The sequence below is a fragment of the Bombina bombina genome, chromosome 6, assembly GCF_027579735.1.
Source record: "Bombina bombina isolate aBomBom1 chromosome 6, aBomBom1.pri, whole genome shotgun sequence".
Classification (NCBI taxonomy): domain Eukaryota; kingdom Metazoa; phylum Chordata; class Amphibia; order Anura; family Bombinatoridae; genus Bombina; species Bombina bombina.
Window position 1 is genome coordinate 1,043,902,467 of NC_069504.1, and position 15,156 is coordinate 1,043,917,622.

The 15,156-nt window shown below is 40.3% G+C and overlaps 1 protein-coding gene across 1 annotated transcript in view; it reads right to left on the minus strand.

The window, feature by feature from the left end:
- Positions 1 to 1,952: 1,952 nt before the first annotated feature.
- Positions 1,953 to 15,156, minus strand: part of OVCH1 (ovochymase 1) — a 173,544-nt gene continuing 160,340 nt past the window's right edge. Inside the window, exons 33-34 of the mRNA XM_053719672.1 lie at positions 4,765 to 4,898; positions 1,953 to 2,111 (exon numbers count right to left, since the gene is read on the minus strand). Of these exons, the coding sequence (XP_053575647.1) occupies positions 1,953 to 2,111; positions 4,765 to 4,898 (293 nt within the window). The remainder of the gene's footprint in view (positions 2,112 to 4,764; positions 4,899 to 15,156) is intronic.

Here is a 15,156-nt window from a genome sequence, read left to right on the forward strand (position 1 = left end):
AGTGTACTGCAGTTTACCTCAGTGATGTAGGCCACCACCATGAAGTTGTCCGACTGGAAACAAATTTTCCTCCATCAATAGAGGCTAGCCCGAAGTTCGCTTTAAAGGGACAGTCAAGTCCAAAAAAAACCCCTCATGATTCAAATAGGGCATGTAATTTTAAACAACTTTGCAATGTACTTTTATCACCAATTTTGCTTTGTTCTCTTTGTATTCTTAGTTGAAAGCTAAACCTAGGAGGTTCATATGCTAATTTCTTATACATTGAAGGACACCTTTAATCTAAATGCATTTTGACAGTTTTTCACCACTAGAGGGCATTAGTTCATGTGTTTTATATAGATAACATTGAGCTCATGCATGTGAAATTACCGTGGAGTGAGCACTGATTGGCTAAAATGCAAGTCTGTCAAATGAACCGAAATAAGGGGGCAGTCTGCTGAGGCTTAGATACAAGGTAATTACAGAGGTAAAATGTGTATTAGAACTGTGTTGGTTATGCAAAACTGGGGAATGGGTAATTAAGGATTATCTATCTTTTAACACAACAAAAATTCTGGTGTTGACTGTCCCTTTAAGTTCCAGAATGTTGATTGTAACCTTGCCTCAAGGCAATACCAAACTCCTTGCGATCTTCGAGAAACCCAGAGAGACTGGAGTTTGTCGGTACAATAAACCAAGACTAGCGAAGGATGTCCCAAGGAACAAAGACAGTGTGTTTTTAAGAAAAAGATTGAATGACTGAGAAATTCAAATAAATCTATGTGCAAAATGTAGATACATTTATTACCTACTAATGTAGCATAGCCATTTAAAGGATCTCGAGTGAAGAGGGTGCCAAAATAGGTTATGGATTGCTGTTTATGAAACAAAATGTTTTGTATTTTAAAATAAATATAAATCACTAGAAATTATTGCACAGGTAATTAGCACATCTAGGTAAGTATCATCGCTTGCCTTTACCCAGTAAAACTCCATATACATTGTTAACAATGCACAGGATTCTGGGTAGGATATGCAAATTAGATATGCAACATCTCAGGCTTTTTGCTTCAAATACTGTGTTAACACACAGCGGTCCCCTAATGGGGTGAGTGCAGCAAATACAAAAATCACTGCACTCACCCCATTAGGGGACTGCTCAGATTTAACACAGTATTTGAAGCAAAAAGCCTGAGAAATTGCATATCTCATTTGCATATATTACCCAGAATCCTCTTGTGCATTTGTAACAATGTATTTGGAGTCTTACTGGTTAAAGGCCAGCGGGGATATTTGCCTAGATGTGCTAATTGTCTGTGCAATAATCTCATGCTTTTATCTCTGCTATAGGATAGGAGAGGATGGATGATGGGGGTAAGATGGACAGGGGAGGATGGGGGTAAGATGGACAGGGGAGGATGGGGGTAAGATGGACAGGGGAGGGTGGATGATGGAGGTAAGATGGATAGGGGAGGGTGGATGATGGGGGTAAGATGGACAGGGGAGGGCGGATGATGGGGGTAAGATGGACAGGGTAGGGTGAATGCGTGTTGGGTTAGTGTGCGAGCTGTAAGTGTTTTTTTTTTTTTTTAAAGAGCGCTCCACTGAAGTCTATGGGTATATTGTTAACATGGTAGCAATATCCTGAAGTTCATGTGCATCAGGTTTCGCTAGCATGCAAACAATTTACTTTCAACTTGAAATACACATGCTAACCTGCCCATGTTAAAAGTTTACTTTGTGCACTAGGGAAAAAAAAAAAAAAAAGTTAGAGTGCCACTTGTAATCTGGCCCATTGTGTTTACAAAACAATCAAAAGAAACCAGATTCAAACAACAAATTAAAAATCTCTTATTTTGTTTGGTCATTCAATAGGATTTAATCAGTTATTTTAACTTTGTATCCGCCACCGCCCAAAAAAAGCTTTGTTAAAGATAAATAAAACCACAAAAATGTGTTAAAGCAGTTTATTAAAAGCCGGTATATTGGGATATCCAGTCTCTGAAGAGCGAAACTTGTGTGTATACCGCAGGAATTTTAACATCACATACATCACTACCCCAGCTCACCGCGCCAACAAGCTTGTACTGGTCCTGCAATTTACAAATGAGAGGTCCACCAGAATCTCCCTGCAAAGATGGAAACGGTAAATCAGCTTTGCATAGTAACAGATCTAGCTCCATCAGTTTTATTTGGAATATACGCAATATATATATAACTGGAAACATATGCAGCAACACTACTCTGGGTTAAATGTTATAGCTTCATGATATTTGCAAATATGACTGAGTTATAAGCCTTTCCTGAATAGGGTGTAAAGTTATACATACATTTGCATGTTATTAGATTTAAGGTGATGGTTAAAAAAAAAAAAAAAAAAAATGGATCACTATATTAAACCAGAATAACATTCAATAATATTCCTACGTAAACTGCTATATAGATTTTCTTTGTAATTGCTTACATTTCTTAAAATATTCGTTTTTATTTTGTCTGTCACAATCCTTCCTCTAAACCTCTCCTTCACTTTAGTGATGTGTAGAGCGGTCCCAACCTGCTCTACACATTACCCACTGTGCCCCCCGGATTACATTTATATTACTGTATAATAAAATATCAGTGAGGAATGTCATGAATACCTCATGATTTAGATGCTAATGGGTTAATTTTCTTTAGCTGGTGTGCTAAAAACATTTGTTTTTCAGAAGAAATGTGTTGCTTTGTTTTCCCTTTGATAAGCCAGAACACTCATAGTTTGTAAGATGCACAAGAGAACTTTGTGGTCTAAAATGGTCATTTTATTACCCCAAACTTTAAGCACAGAGAATGATGAAACAGCGCCTATATCCAGAAACTACACTGGGGTCATTGACAGGACAACCAGCCTTGGAAATACATATAATTTTATAAGCCATTATACCTCAGAAACAAAGAATGCAAAATATTTAGTGTTTGGTATCAAAATACTTCTGACATCAAAAAGGGATTGCCTATCTGAGTATGAGTTAGATATAGATAACAGGTTATAACGTGTTCTATCATTTCAGCCAAAGACTCTGAACTTTGACATGTCGGAAAAAGAGGGGAGTGGATATTTCTGGCCCCTCTGTAAGGTTGGGTCAAGCAATTTGATATCAGAGAAACAGGTATAAAATGTGTCTAACAATACAAGTAGTTAATTCTACATGGGAGGCTGTTATAGCGTGAGTGACCATCTTTTCCTGCCAATCTTCCTGGCACAGACAACTAAAGCTAGTAAAGTTTAAGGTTTCCGTTATTTCTCCTTTTTATTTTAAAAACGGTTTGCTTGTGTATAATTCTATTTAACATCTTTTTATTAATACGCTGTGCATCATTCTTCGCATACTAAATATTCACTTAAGTTTTGCCTTTGTCTAATATTTGAACCAAGTTACTGAAAGAGACTGTAATTTTAGGTTATTTTTTGCTAAAATTGTATTCTGGGTTTCCTTGAAGGGACAGTAAAGTCCAAAAAAAACTCATGTTTCAAATAGGGCATGTAATTTAAAAAAAAAATTCCAATTTACTTTTATCCCCAATTTTGCTTTGTTCTCTTGGTATTCTTAGTTAAAAGCTAAATCTAGGAATTTTCATATGATAATTTATAAGCCCTTGAAGGCCACCTCTTATCACATGCTTTTTATTTGCTTTTCACAACAGGGGAGAGCTAGTTCATGTAAACCATATAGATAACATTGTGATCACGCCCGTGGGTTGTGGCAAACCCTGCACTAATTGGCTAAAATGCAAGTGAATAGATGATAAATAAAATGTCATGTGATCAGGGGGCTTCAGAAGATGGTTCGATACAAGTTAATCAGAGGTAAAGCGTATATTAATATAACAGTGTTGGTTTTGCAAAACTGGGGAATGGGTAATAAAGGGATTATCTATCGTTAAACAACAAAAATTCTGATGTTGACTGTCCCATTAAGATTTCCCATATAATAAATAAATCTTAAGTGGTGGCAGCTTAGAGATAGTTTAGTGTGGGTGGCATTAAAGGGGAGTCTGGGCATTTTTTCTAAGTCTAGGACAGACTAGAGAGTGTTGTTAACCCTTGCACCCACTGAACTAAGTCACAGGCTTGCCTGGAGTGGCTAGACTGACAGATTAAAGTGGAAAGGGTCTGTTAACCGTTTTTGTGCCAAACAAGTGACTGGTGCAGGGTTGGTTAACACTGGTCGTCACAGTCTATATTTCACAATTTGTCATTTCTGAATTTCAATCATTAGAACAATTGAATAAACTTTAGAATGATAATACAGGGAGTGATTCCATTATATACACTTACTGGCACGCATCCAAGTAGACAGTGAATCAGAATATATAAGCTTCTAATCACTTTCATGCCATTGGTCATTGCCATGAACATGCATGTGCTAGAATGCACATGCATGATAAAAACTTAGGATTCATTTTATTGGATGAGCGCATCAAAGACTTCTCTTATAAAGTGCATGCCTGTATCCTCTGAAATACTACAATGCTTATCATCAACAGCAAGCCCTACGGCTACGATTTTGATTGGATGCCACACACAACCAAGAAGGGGAAAAAAAAAAATAGGAAGGGGTCAGGTGGCAGATTGTAAGAAAATATGATATGTAAAATATGGTATGTAAATAACCGGATGTGCTTGGTTCTGTCAATACGTGATAAGTTCAAGTTTACAATCACTAAGTAAAAAATAAATATTGGGACTGATTCAGTATGACATCTTACAGGTCATCAGTTAGGGACACATGTGCAATTTCATACCATGCACGAAGACGTTCCTGCAGCTCCTGCACAAACATTGTTATCTGTAATGTCCGAACCCCAGTGACTCTTACAGGCTGTGTTAGAAACCAATGGCACCTTAGCCTGCTGAAGGTAAGTTGGATACTCTTTACCTACAAAAGAGCAACAGTCAAAAGAACATTTAATACAATTACATTTTCATGTAAAGAACAAGCGCTGTACTATTACAGGTGGACAAATCTAAGCATGGACCTATAAGCATAAATAGAGTGAAGATGGAGTTAGAAAAGATAGATAGAAAGGTCAATATTGAAATTTGCAGGGGTGCTTCCACATTTAAATAGAAATTTGCATTATACTTCCATTAGCAAAAATGCTTCAAGTTATAAGTTTTTCAGCAGCATATGCAGTGAGTACCCTGTGCACCCCTATTCAAACACCACACACACACCACAGAGTCAGCAGCCCTTGAATGACACAAATTAAGTCTTTGCCGAAACAATATACACCACCCCAGCTCTGAGAACACATGGGGTTTAAATCCTGATCCTCTATTCCAAGGTTCTTTAAACTTTATTTCCAAAGACCCAGTGCCATAGTATCACAAACCTTGATGACCTTATAGTTATGTTTGGTCAGAAAATTTCTGAAGTAATATGTGCGTACTTTAATTTAGCTAGACTTTAAAGTGTTGTAGTAGCCGGTAATAGCACACAGGAACACTCTCATACACCACACACAGGCTGTGTCCCAGTAAACATGGTGGTGTGACCCAGTAAAGTCCCGACCCATGGTTTGAAGAACCCTGCTCTAGTCAAATGTAGCAAATGTGCACATGGTGCTGAAACTGTAAACTTGATAGAAGCATTTCTGATAGTGGACGTATATTGCAAAAATTCTCATTTTTAACTCTTAAATGCATTCATGCACATTTCAAAATGTTCACCTTTCTATCCGTTAAAGGACCACTAAATGCAGTAGAATTGCATAATTAAGAAGTGCATAATAAAAAGACAACATGATAACATATTACTGGGAATTTCAAATAGGCAGTTTTTCTGGCAAATTTGATTTTTTTACCCCCTTTTCCAGCCCTTTGGATCAAATGACAGACATTAGCCAATCACAGACTAGTATACATATACCCTTTGAGCTTGTGCACACTCAGGAGCTTGTTTCCCAGAAAGTGTGCATATAAAAAGACTACAAAATGTAATAATGGAAGTAAATTGCAATATTTTAAAGGGCCAGTCATGTCAAAATTAAACTTTCATGCTTCAGATAGGGCATGCAATTTAAACAACTTTCTTTCCAATTTACATTTATCATCAAATTTGCTTTATTTTCTTGGTATTCTTTGTTGAAAGCTAAACCTAGGTAGGCTCATATGCGAATTTCTAAGCCCTTGAAGGCTGCCTCTTAACTGATTTTTTTACAGCTAGAGGGCATTAGTTCATGTGCGCCATATAGATAACACTGTGCTCATGCTCGCGGAGTTACCTAGGAGTCAGCACAGATTGGCTAAAATGCATATCTGTCAAAAGAACTGAGATAAGGGACAGTCTGAAGTGGCTTGGCTACAAGGTAATTGCAGAAGCAAAAAGTATATGAATATAACGGTTGGTTATGCAAAACTGGGGAATGGTTAATAAAAGGATTATCCATCTTTTTAAAAAGGAAAATTCTGGAGTAGACTGTCCCTTTAAAACTGGGTGCTATTTCTGAATTATTACAGTGTATTTATACACACATGTATGTCCATTGCGAATGTTGCTGTTGGGTTGAGCCAAGAAAACTATAAATTAAACCCAAAATAGGGAGGAGGAATGGACAGAAATTTACCACTTCCCCTTTACCATTCTGAAGATGGCTTTATTTTGACTTCTCCATCCTTCCTAGTAAATGACCATCTCAGGGTGTGTGTCACACTACAAAAACACAAATTATGCTTACCTGATAATTTTGTTTTCTTCAGATGGAACGAGTCCACAGCTGCATTCATTACTTTTGGGAAATTCAGAACCTGGCCACCAGGAGGCGGCAAAGACACCCCAGCCAAAGGCTTAAATACCTCTACCTCTTCCCTCATTCCCCAGTCATTCTGCCAAGGAACAAGGAACAGTAGAAGAAATATCAGGGTGAAAAATATGGGTGGGGAGCTGTGGACTCTTTCCATCTGAAGAAAAGAAAATGATCAGGTAAGCATAATTTATGTTTTTCTTCATAAATGGAAAGAATCCACAGCTGCATTCATTACTTTTGGGAAAACACCCAAGCTATAGAGGACACTGAATGCTAAAAACAGGAGGGTACAAAAAGGCAGCACATTCTGAGGACACCAGGCCTGAAAACCCTGCGCAGCAATAACCCCACTTAATCCAAAGCCGAGAAACTTTGAAAAAAGGACACTGACCCACAAAAGATCACAAGCCTTGCTAGAGGCAGCAGAAAATAGACTTGACAGAGCCTACACACCCCTGGGAGACACCATCGTCCAGCAGTCTGTCCCCCACAACACACCCCTTACGAGAGAAAGGGATCAACTACCTTAAACTTCCCAAAAGGAAGGGAACACATAGAAACCAGACAAGGATACCCGGAAAAACCTAAATAGGGTACAAAAAGTTCCACATAAAATAAGGAAAAAACTCCAGAACCAAGTCAAACTCAGAGACCAAAACCAGTCCTAGGAAACAAGGGGAGACAACGCCCAGACCCCAAAGAGTACAGAAACCCCAAGATTAGGACCGGGATCAGAAACAGAGAAGAAAACCTCCTATTACAGTGCAAACACACCCTGAACAACTGAAGACGCAAGGAACTCACAATATCAAAATATTCAGAAACCAAAATACGTGCTGCAAACCCAGATAGAAACACCTGCATCACGCAATAGTCAGGATGACTCTAAACAGAAGGACTTGCAGGGCAAGTAAAGAGCAGCTGAAGTAGATTTGATAAAATACACTTCCCAGTAATGGGAATCAAACCTCAGTTGTCAAGAAGACCCAAGCTGTTCTAACCATTATACAAGATCAGAGCACCAACCCCACCTTCAACTGCAAAACATCCACTAAACATTGGACACATCACAGGCTATCCAAAAGCCACCAAAGCTACTCACGTAACTTGAACACAGAGAAGCACCGAAACCACAAAGAGGCTCCCCATACCTCAAACCTGAAGATTAACCTCAGATTCTGCTCCCAACACCAGACCAGACACAGGCAGATCTGACAAGCAGGGCAACAAAACGAACCTAGCCATCCCAATAGAGTTCGGGTGCCAACCCAAATAGGTCCCTCAATTAGGAACTCCCAAGAGAACCTCAGAGATGAACGGAGCAATGCAGTAGATCACCATAAGATCCAACACGATACCATTGACAGTCTCAACACTGAGACTGCAATCTCCATAGATGGAACAGAACCCCACTATAGGGTAAAATACCCATTACAACCACCTGCCCACAAGACAGGAAAGCCACCCTCCCAAGAGGATTCTACCACAAGGGGGAGAGCACAGAGAACAGCAGCGCACAAGCTCCAAACAGGAAGCCATAGCCTGATGAAAACAAAAGCTGAATGAAAATAATCCAGACACCACAAAAAACAGAAAACTCCCAATAAAGGAGAGCACCCATCATTCAAAAGGACAGGGCCAAAAAGGAGCATATTAAAGTCACAGGATCATGTTTCCGGACATCCAGAAAGATCCAAGACAAAAACTATAGGCCTGAGCCCAGAATGTGTGGAACCAACCACACCCCAGGGAACACAAATATCTGGTCTGAAGAGAGACATCACAGGGGAATAACCGGACTACCCCGGGAAAATGAAAAACAAGAGTCAATTAAAAAATTCCCAACTCAAGGAAGAGAACACCCCTTGCCGGAGTCCAGCACTCCAAAAGGAGCTAGAGCACAACAGAGTCATTACAAGACTCTAGAGCCCAAAAGGCATGCAGACCACCACCAAGACATCCAAGAACAAAGAAAAACATTGAGGACCAAGCCAACCGAAGAGGGAGTAGAACAAGGCTAGCGCAAACCACAAGGCCACGCCAGTGTGCCACTAAACTTCTCCATAAACACCTCAGAGTACGTAACCAGAGGAACCCACCTAAGGAAAAAGAATGCAAAGCATCTCAACCCCAGTAGAAAGGAGACAGCAGAGTTTGGAGAAGGAGACAACACAGCCTATCATCCCCGATAGGGTAAAAACTAACTCCCAAAAACTAGAAAAGGCCACAGGCCCCCCCAGAAGGCAGCTAAACCGCTAAGGATACCAGACAAGTCCAGAAGTCTCTACCCTAAAGAAGAGAACTACAAAAATGAACAAGTCCAAAAAGGACAAGTCCAAACGCACATAAAAGGCAACACCCCCAGGAACCGGCGGCAAGGAGGCCCTAAATCCCCCCCAACCTTTACCCACGTGGGAAGGAACACTAAGTCCCGACCGACATCGGAAACAACCGAGTGTGTCGCAGTGAAACTCCACCGAATCCCAGATGACCAGCTAAAAAGGCTAATAAGGACTGAACCCTTAGGTCCTACCAGAATGCTCAGCAGAACTTGTGTTAGAAACAAGAATAATAATGTGAAGCACTCAGCACCTTAACCGGTTCAGCCAGGCAGAACCGGCGCCTTGAGTCTGAAAAGGCCCCAAGATAGAAGGGCTGAACCCAAGCAGGACTAGCCTGTAATCAAGGGCCTCACATATTCACCCCCAGAGGGAGGACAAACTATAGCAAAACATAGGACCAAACGCGTCCTTTAGAACAACCTTCCGTAGAAGCAAACAGTGCAATCAAAAGGTCGCGAGTATCTATTCAAGAAATAAAATTCTGAAGGAAAAACAAAAACAAACATGAGCTGTAATCAATAAACATCCTAACCAGAGAGAATAAGGTGGAAACCCGTAGGCTATCGCCCAGTAAGAACAGACGCCACAACAGTGACCCTATTCTTCCAAGCTCAGAACTGGAAAAGGATACTAAACTAATAAGTCTATAAGAGGAATACTGCATCCCCTTATATCTAATTCTGAAAGCTATTCAGGGAAGAAGCCTGAGATTTCTCAGATTCATTAAGGATGGGATCTTCCAACGATGCCAAAGCATGCCGCAATAGAACATGAAGGCACGCCAGTCTATACCGAAAAGCACATCATACCCCCGCCGGTGCAAAAGACTACTCTGGCCCTGAAGGTTGACCCCCTGAAGTCTCAGGGACAGTCGTTCCCCCAGAGAGCTGAACAGGCCATCCCATGCCTTAGGAGCCCTGGACAACAGAACATGAATATCTTAAGCAACTTTCTGGAAGTTTCAGATGCGCCAGCTCCAAAATAATGGACATGCGACATTGTGCCGAAACCCCCGGTGGGAACAAGCTACCTTCCCGAGAAGGATAAGCCAAGTCTGGGTTACCTGCATGCATAGTAAGAGGAAGTGGCAGGGAACTCGCCACTCGGAGGACAGAAGCCTCAGAGGCAGATGGCTCAGTGGCCCATTGATTCCCCATTCCAGAGGAATTGAGCAATCTAATACGGCATTCAGAACATAACTGATAGGCTTGTATCATCCAGGACAACACGCATTTTGTGCAAGGAGTAAAATCTGAAACAGACGTCTGTCTCCCCAATATCAGACTTCTCCATAACTAGGATATTGAATACAAAAGAGTGGACTAAAAAAAATCTAAAACGGGGGGGAACTTGCGGGTAGCGGCCACGATCAGCCACATTGCTGTATGCTGCTACAGCTTTTCACTGAAAATTTTGAAAATTCAGCCTTTAGCTACTTGGGGCGCGATCCGATATAGATCGTAGTTTGCGGCGCAAGCGAGGGAACCCGCGTCGCCCGCAGTTTCAGCTCGCAACTCGAGCTATCCCATATACTGCGCCGCAGGATGCTAAAGTGCCGTAAGTCTGATAAACCAGCGATGTCCAGAAATCTGCGCAAGTACAAATTTCTGGCGTCGCCAGTGACTTACGGCACGTTAGAAACTGCCGGCGCCTACAAAACCTGACTAAAGTCTAAATCACCCGCACTGTCTAACACGCCTCCCTAACATAGCCCGACACGTCTAACCCTCTATCCGCTATCCCCCCTCACTAGCCTAACCATAAAATATGTATTAACCCCTAAACCGCCGCTCCCGGAGCCCGCCGCTACCTAATAAAGTTATTAACCCCTAAACCGCCGCCAGCTATATTAAATCTATAACCCCCCTAAAGTGAGCCCCTAACACCGCCGCCATCTACCTTACCTACCCCCTAAAGTGAGCCCCTACCCCGCCGCTATCTATTGTAAAATTATGAACCCCTAATCTAATCCTCCTATACCGCCGCCAGCTATATTAAATTATTTAACCCCTGAAATACTAAACTATCCCTACCACTAAACCTAAGTCTAACCCTACAAATAGCCCTGAAAAGGGCTTTTTGCGTGGCATTGCCCCAAAGTAACAGCTCTTTTGCCAGCCCTTAAAAGGGCTTTTTGCGGGGCATACCCCAAAGAATTCAGCTCTTTTGCCAGCCCTTAAAAGGGCTTTTGGCGGGGCTTTGTCACAAAGTAAACTGCTCTTTTGCCTACAATCTACATCCCCCTACACCGCGGCCACCTATAATAAATGTATTAACCCCTAATCTAATCCCCCTACACCGCCGCCAGCTATATTAACCCTAATTATATTAGGGTTAATATAGTTAATATAGTTATTATATTATATATATTAACCCTAATTATATTAGGGTTAACATAGTTATATATATATATATATATATAGTATAATAACCCTATCTAACTCTAACATCCCTAACTAAACTCTTATTAAAATAAATCTAATATTAATATTATTAATTAAAATATTCCTATTTAAATCTAAATACTTACCTATAAAATAAATCCTAAGATAGCTACAATATAATTAATAATTACATTATAGCTATGTTAGGGTTTATATTTATTTTACAGGTAAATTGTTAATTATTTTAACTAGGTATAATAGCTATTAAATAGTTATTAACTATTTAATAGCTACCTAGTTAAAATAATTACCCAATTACCTGTAAAATAAATCCTAACCTAAGTTACAAATACACCTACATTATCAATAAATTAAAGAAACTACAAATATCTATCTAAAAATACAATTAAATAAACTAAACTAAATTACAAAAAATAAAAAAAGATTACAAGATTTTAAGCTAATTACACCTATTCTAAGCCCCCTAATAAAATAATAAAGCCCCCCAAAATAAAAAAATTCCCTACCCTATTCTAAATTAAAAAAAAGTTCAAAGCTCTTTTACCTTACCAGCCCTTAAAAGGGCCTTTTGTGGGGGCATGCCCCAAAGAAAACTGCTCTTTTGCCTGCAAAAAAACCCACAATACCACCCCCCAACATTACAACCCACCACCCACATACCCCTAATCTAACCCAAACCCCCCTTAAATAAACCTAACACTACCCCCCTGAAGATCTCCCTACCTTATCTTCACCACGCCGGGCCAAACTCCTCATCCGATCCGGGCGATGTGTTCCAGCAAGCGGCAGAGAGTCTTCTTCCATCGGCGATGTCTTCAAGCAAATCGGCATCTTCAATCTTCTTCCTTCGCTCCTCCGCCGTGGAGCATCCTTCCGGCACGACGACTTCCCGACGAATGAGGTTCCTTTAAATGACGTCATACAAGATGGCGTCCGTCGAATTCCGATTGGCTGATAGGATTCTATCAGCCAATCGGAATTAAGGTAGAAAAATCTGATTGGCTGATTGAATCAGCCAATCAGATTCAAGTTCAATCCGATTGGCTGAACCAATCAGCCAATCAGATTTTCTACCTTAATTCAGATTGGCTGATAGAATCCTATCAGCCAATCGGAATTCGACGGACGCCATCTTGGATGAGGTCATTTAAAGGAACCTCATTCGTCGGGAAGTCGTCGTGCCGGAAGGATGCTCCTCGGCGGAGGAGCGAAGGAAGAAGATTGAAGATGCCGATTTGCTTGAAGACATCGCCGATGGAAGAAGACTCTCTGCCGCTTGCTGGAACACATCGCCCGGATCGGATGAGGAGTTTGGCCCGGCGTGGTGAAGATAAGGTAGGGAGATCTTCAGGGGGGTAGTGTTAGGTTTATTTAAGGGGGGTTTGGGTTAGATTAGGGGTATGTGGGTGGTGGGTTGTAATTTTGGGGGGTGGTATTGTGTTTTTTTTTGCAGGCAAAAGAGCAGTTTTCTTTGTGGCATGCCCCCACAAAAGGCCCTTTTAAGGGCTGGTAAGGTAAAAGAGCTTTGAACTTTTTTTAATTTAGAATAGGGTAGGGAATTTTTTTATTTTGGGGGGCTTTATTATTTTATTAGGGGGCTTAGAATAGGTGTAATTAGCTTAAAAATCTTGTAATCTTTTTTTTTTTTTTTTTTGTAATTTAGTTTAGTTGATTTAATTGTATTTTTAGATAGATATTTGTAGTTTCTTTAATTTATTGATAGTGTAGGTGTATTTGTAACTTAGGTTAGGATTTATTTTACAGGTAATTGGGTAATTATTTTAACTAGGTAGCTATTAAATAGTTAATAACTATTTAATAGCTATTATACCTAGTTAAAATAATTAACAATTTACCTGTAAAATAAATATAAACCCTAACATAGCTATAATGTAATTATTAATTATATTGTAGCTATCTTAGGGTTTATTTTATAGGTAAGTATTTAGATTTAAATAGGAATATTTTAGTTTATAATATGAATTAGATTTATTTAATAAGAATTTAGTTAGGGGTGTTAGGGTTAGATAGAGTTAATATAGTTAATATAAATACTATAGTAACTATATTAACTATATCAACCCTAATATAATTAGGGTTAATATAGTTAATATATATAAAGTAATAACTATATTAACTATAATATACTTAGGGTTAATATATATAATATAGCTGGCGGCGGGGTAGGTAGATTAAATTAGGGGTTAATAATTTTAATATAGATGGCGGCGGTGTAAGGGGTTCACATTAGGGGATAGATCAGTTAGATGGTGGCGGTTTTAGGGGTTCACATTAGGGGATAGATCAGTTAGATGGTAGCGGTTTTAGGGGCTCACAGTAGGGGGTTAGTTTATGTAGATGGCGGCGGTTTAGGGGTTAAATACTTTATTAGGGATTGCGGCGGGGGATCGCGGTTGACAGGGAGATAGACATTGCGCATGCGTTAGGTGTTAGGTTTATTTAGCCACCAGTTTAGGGAGTTACGGGGCTCCAATAGTCAGCGTAAGGCTTCTTACGGCTGCTTTTTGTGGCGAGGTGAAAATGGAGTAAGATTTCTCCATTTTCGCCACGTAAGTCCTTACGCTGTATATTGGATACCAAATTGCGCGGGTTTGGTATACCTGCCTATGGCCCAAAAAACTACGGGCGACGGCAGAAATATACGCGCGTACCTTCTAGGTTAAGCCGTATATAGGATACCAAACCTGCGCAAATATTGGCGTTGCCGACTTTTGCGGGCGACGATTTTTATCGGATCGACCCCTAGTCCATGTAATATTTTCTGTGAGTGGATTTATACCTTGGAAACCACAATTATAGTGCTTGAAATCAAGAGAATTGCTGCTGGCATCGGTGCCCGGAGCCGTGACAAGACCTTGGCCTTCAATATACCCCCCGGCAGGGCACCTTTGGCCCTGTCGTTAAGCAGCACTTTGAGTGCTTAAGTACTTGGAAAGTACTGATCCTGCACATAGCAAACAGGGACCTTATTGCTAGGAATACCGGATGGAGCCCATTGAAGCTACCCTACTTACAAAGATTGCCAATTTACTGAATGCACATTTTTCACAGCTTGAGATTGACCTCATTACAGCCTTACTTGTGGAATTTCACCTCCTGATCAGCAGGAGGCGGCAAAGAGCACCACAGCAGAGCTGCTATATATAGCTACTCCCCTCCCTCCCACACCAGTCATTCTCTTTGCCTACGTTAGTGATAGGAAGAGGTAAAGTGAGGTGTTAGTATAGATTCTTCAATCAAGAGTTTATTATTTTTAAAGTGGAGCCAGAGAGTACTGCTTTGTTCTAGGGTGTAGCCGTAGTCCATATCAGTCTTCAGTAGAGCTTTTTGTGGCTTTAGAGCAATAGAAACTGGTGGGACATCATTCTCACTGCGCCTCCTATACTTTTATGCTGCCCTAATCCAGATAGCCTAAGCACATTTAAACTCAGGCTCATCTTTTTCCACAGGGCTATGGGAGGGAGAGGACCTCTTACACCTGCTGGACTGTCCTGCTGTCGGACAGCATTTAAGGTAAGTGCTAACTTTATTCATTCTGGGAACTCAGAGCAAAGTGGGCACTTAATCCTTATTTGAAAGCTGTGAGTGGCTTACATAAGACTTATTCAGAAGCTCTTATG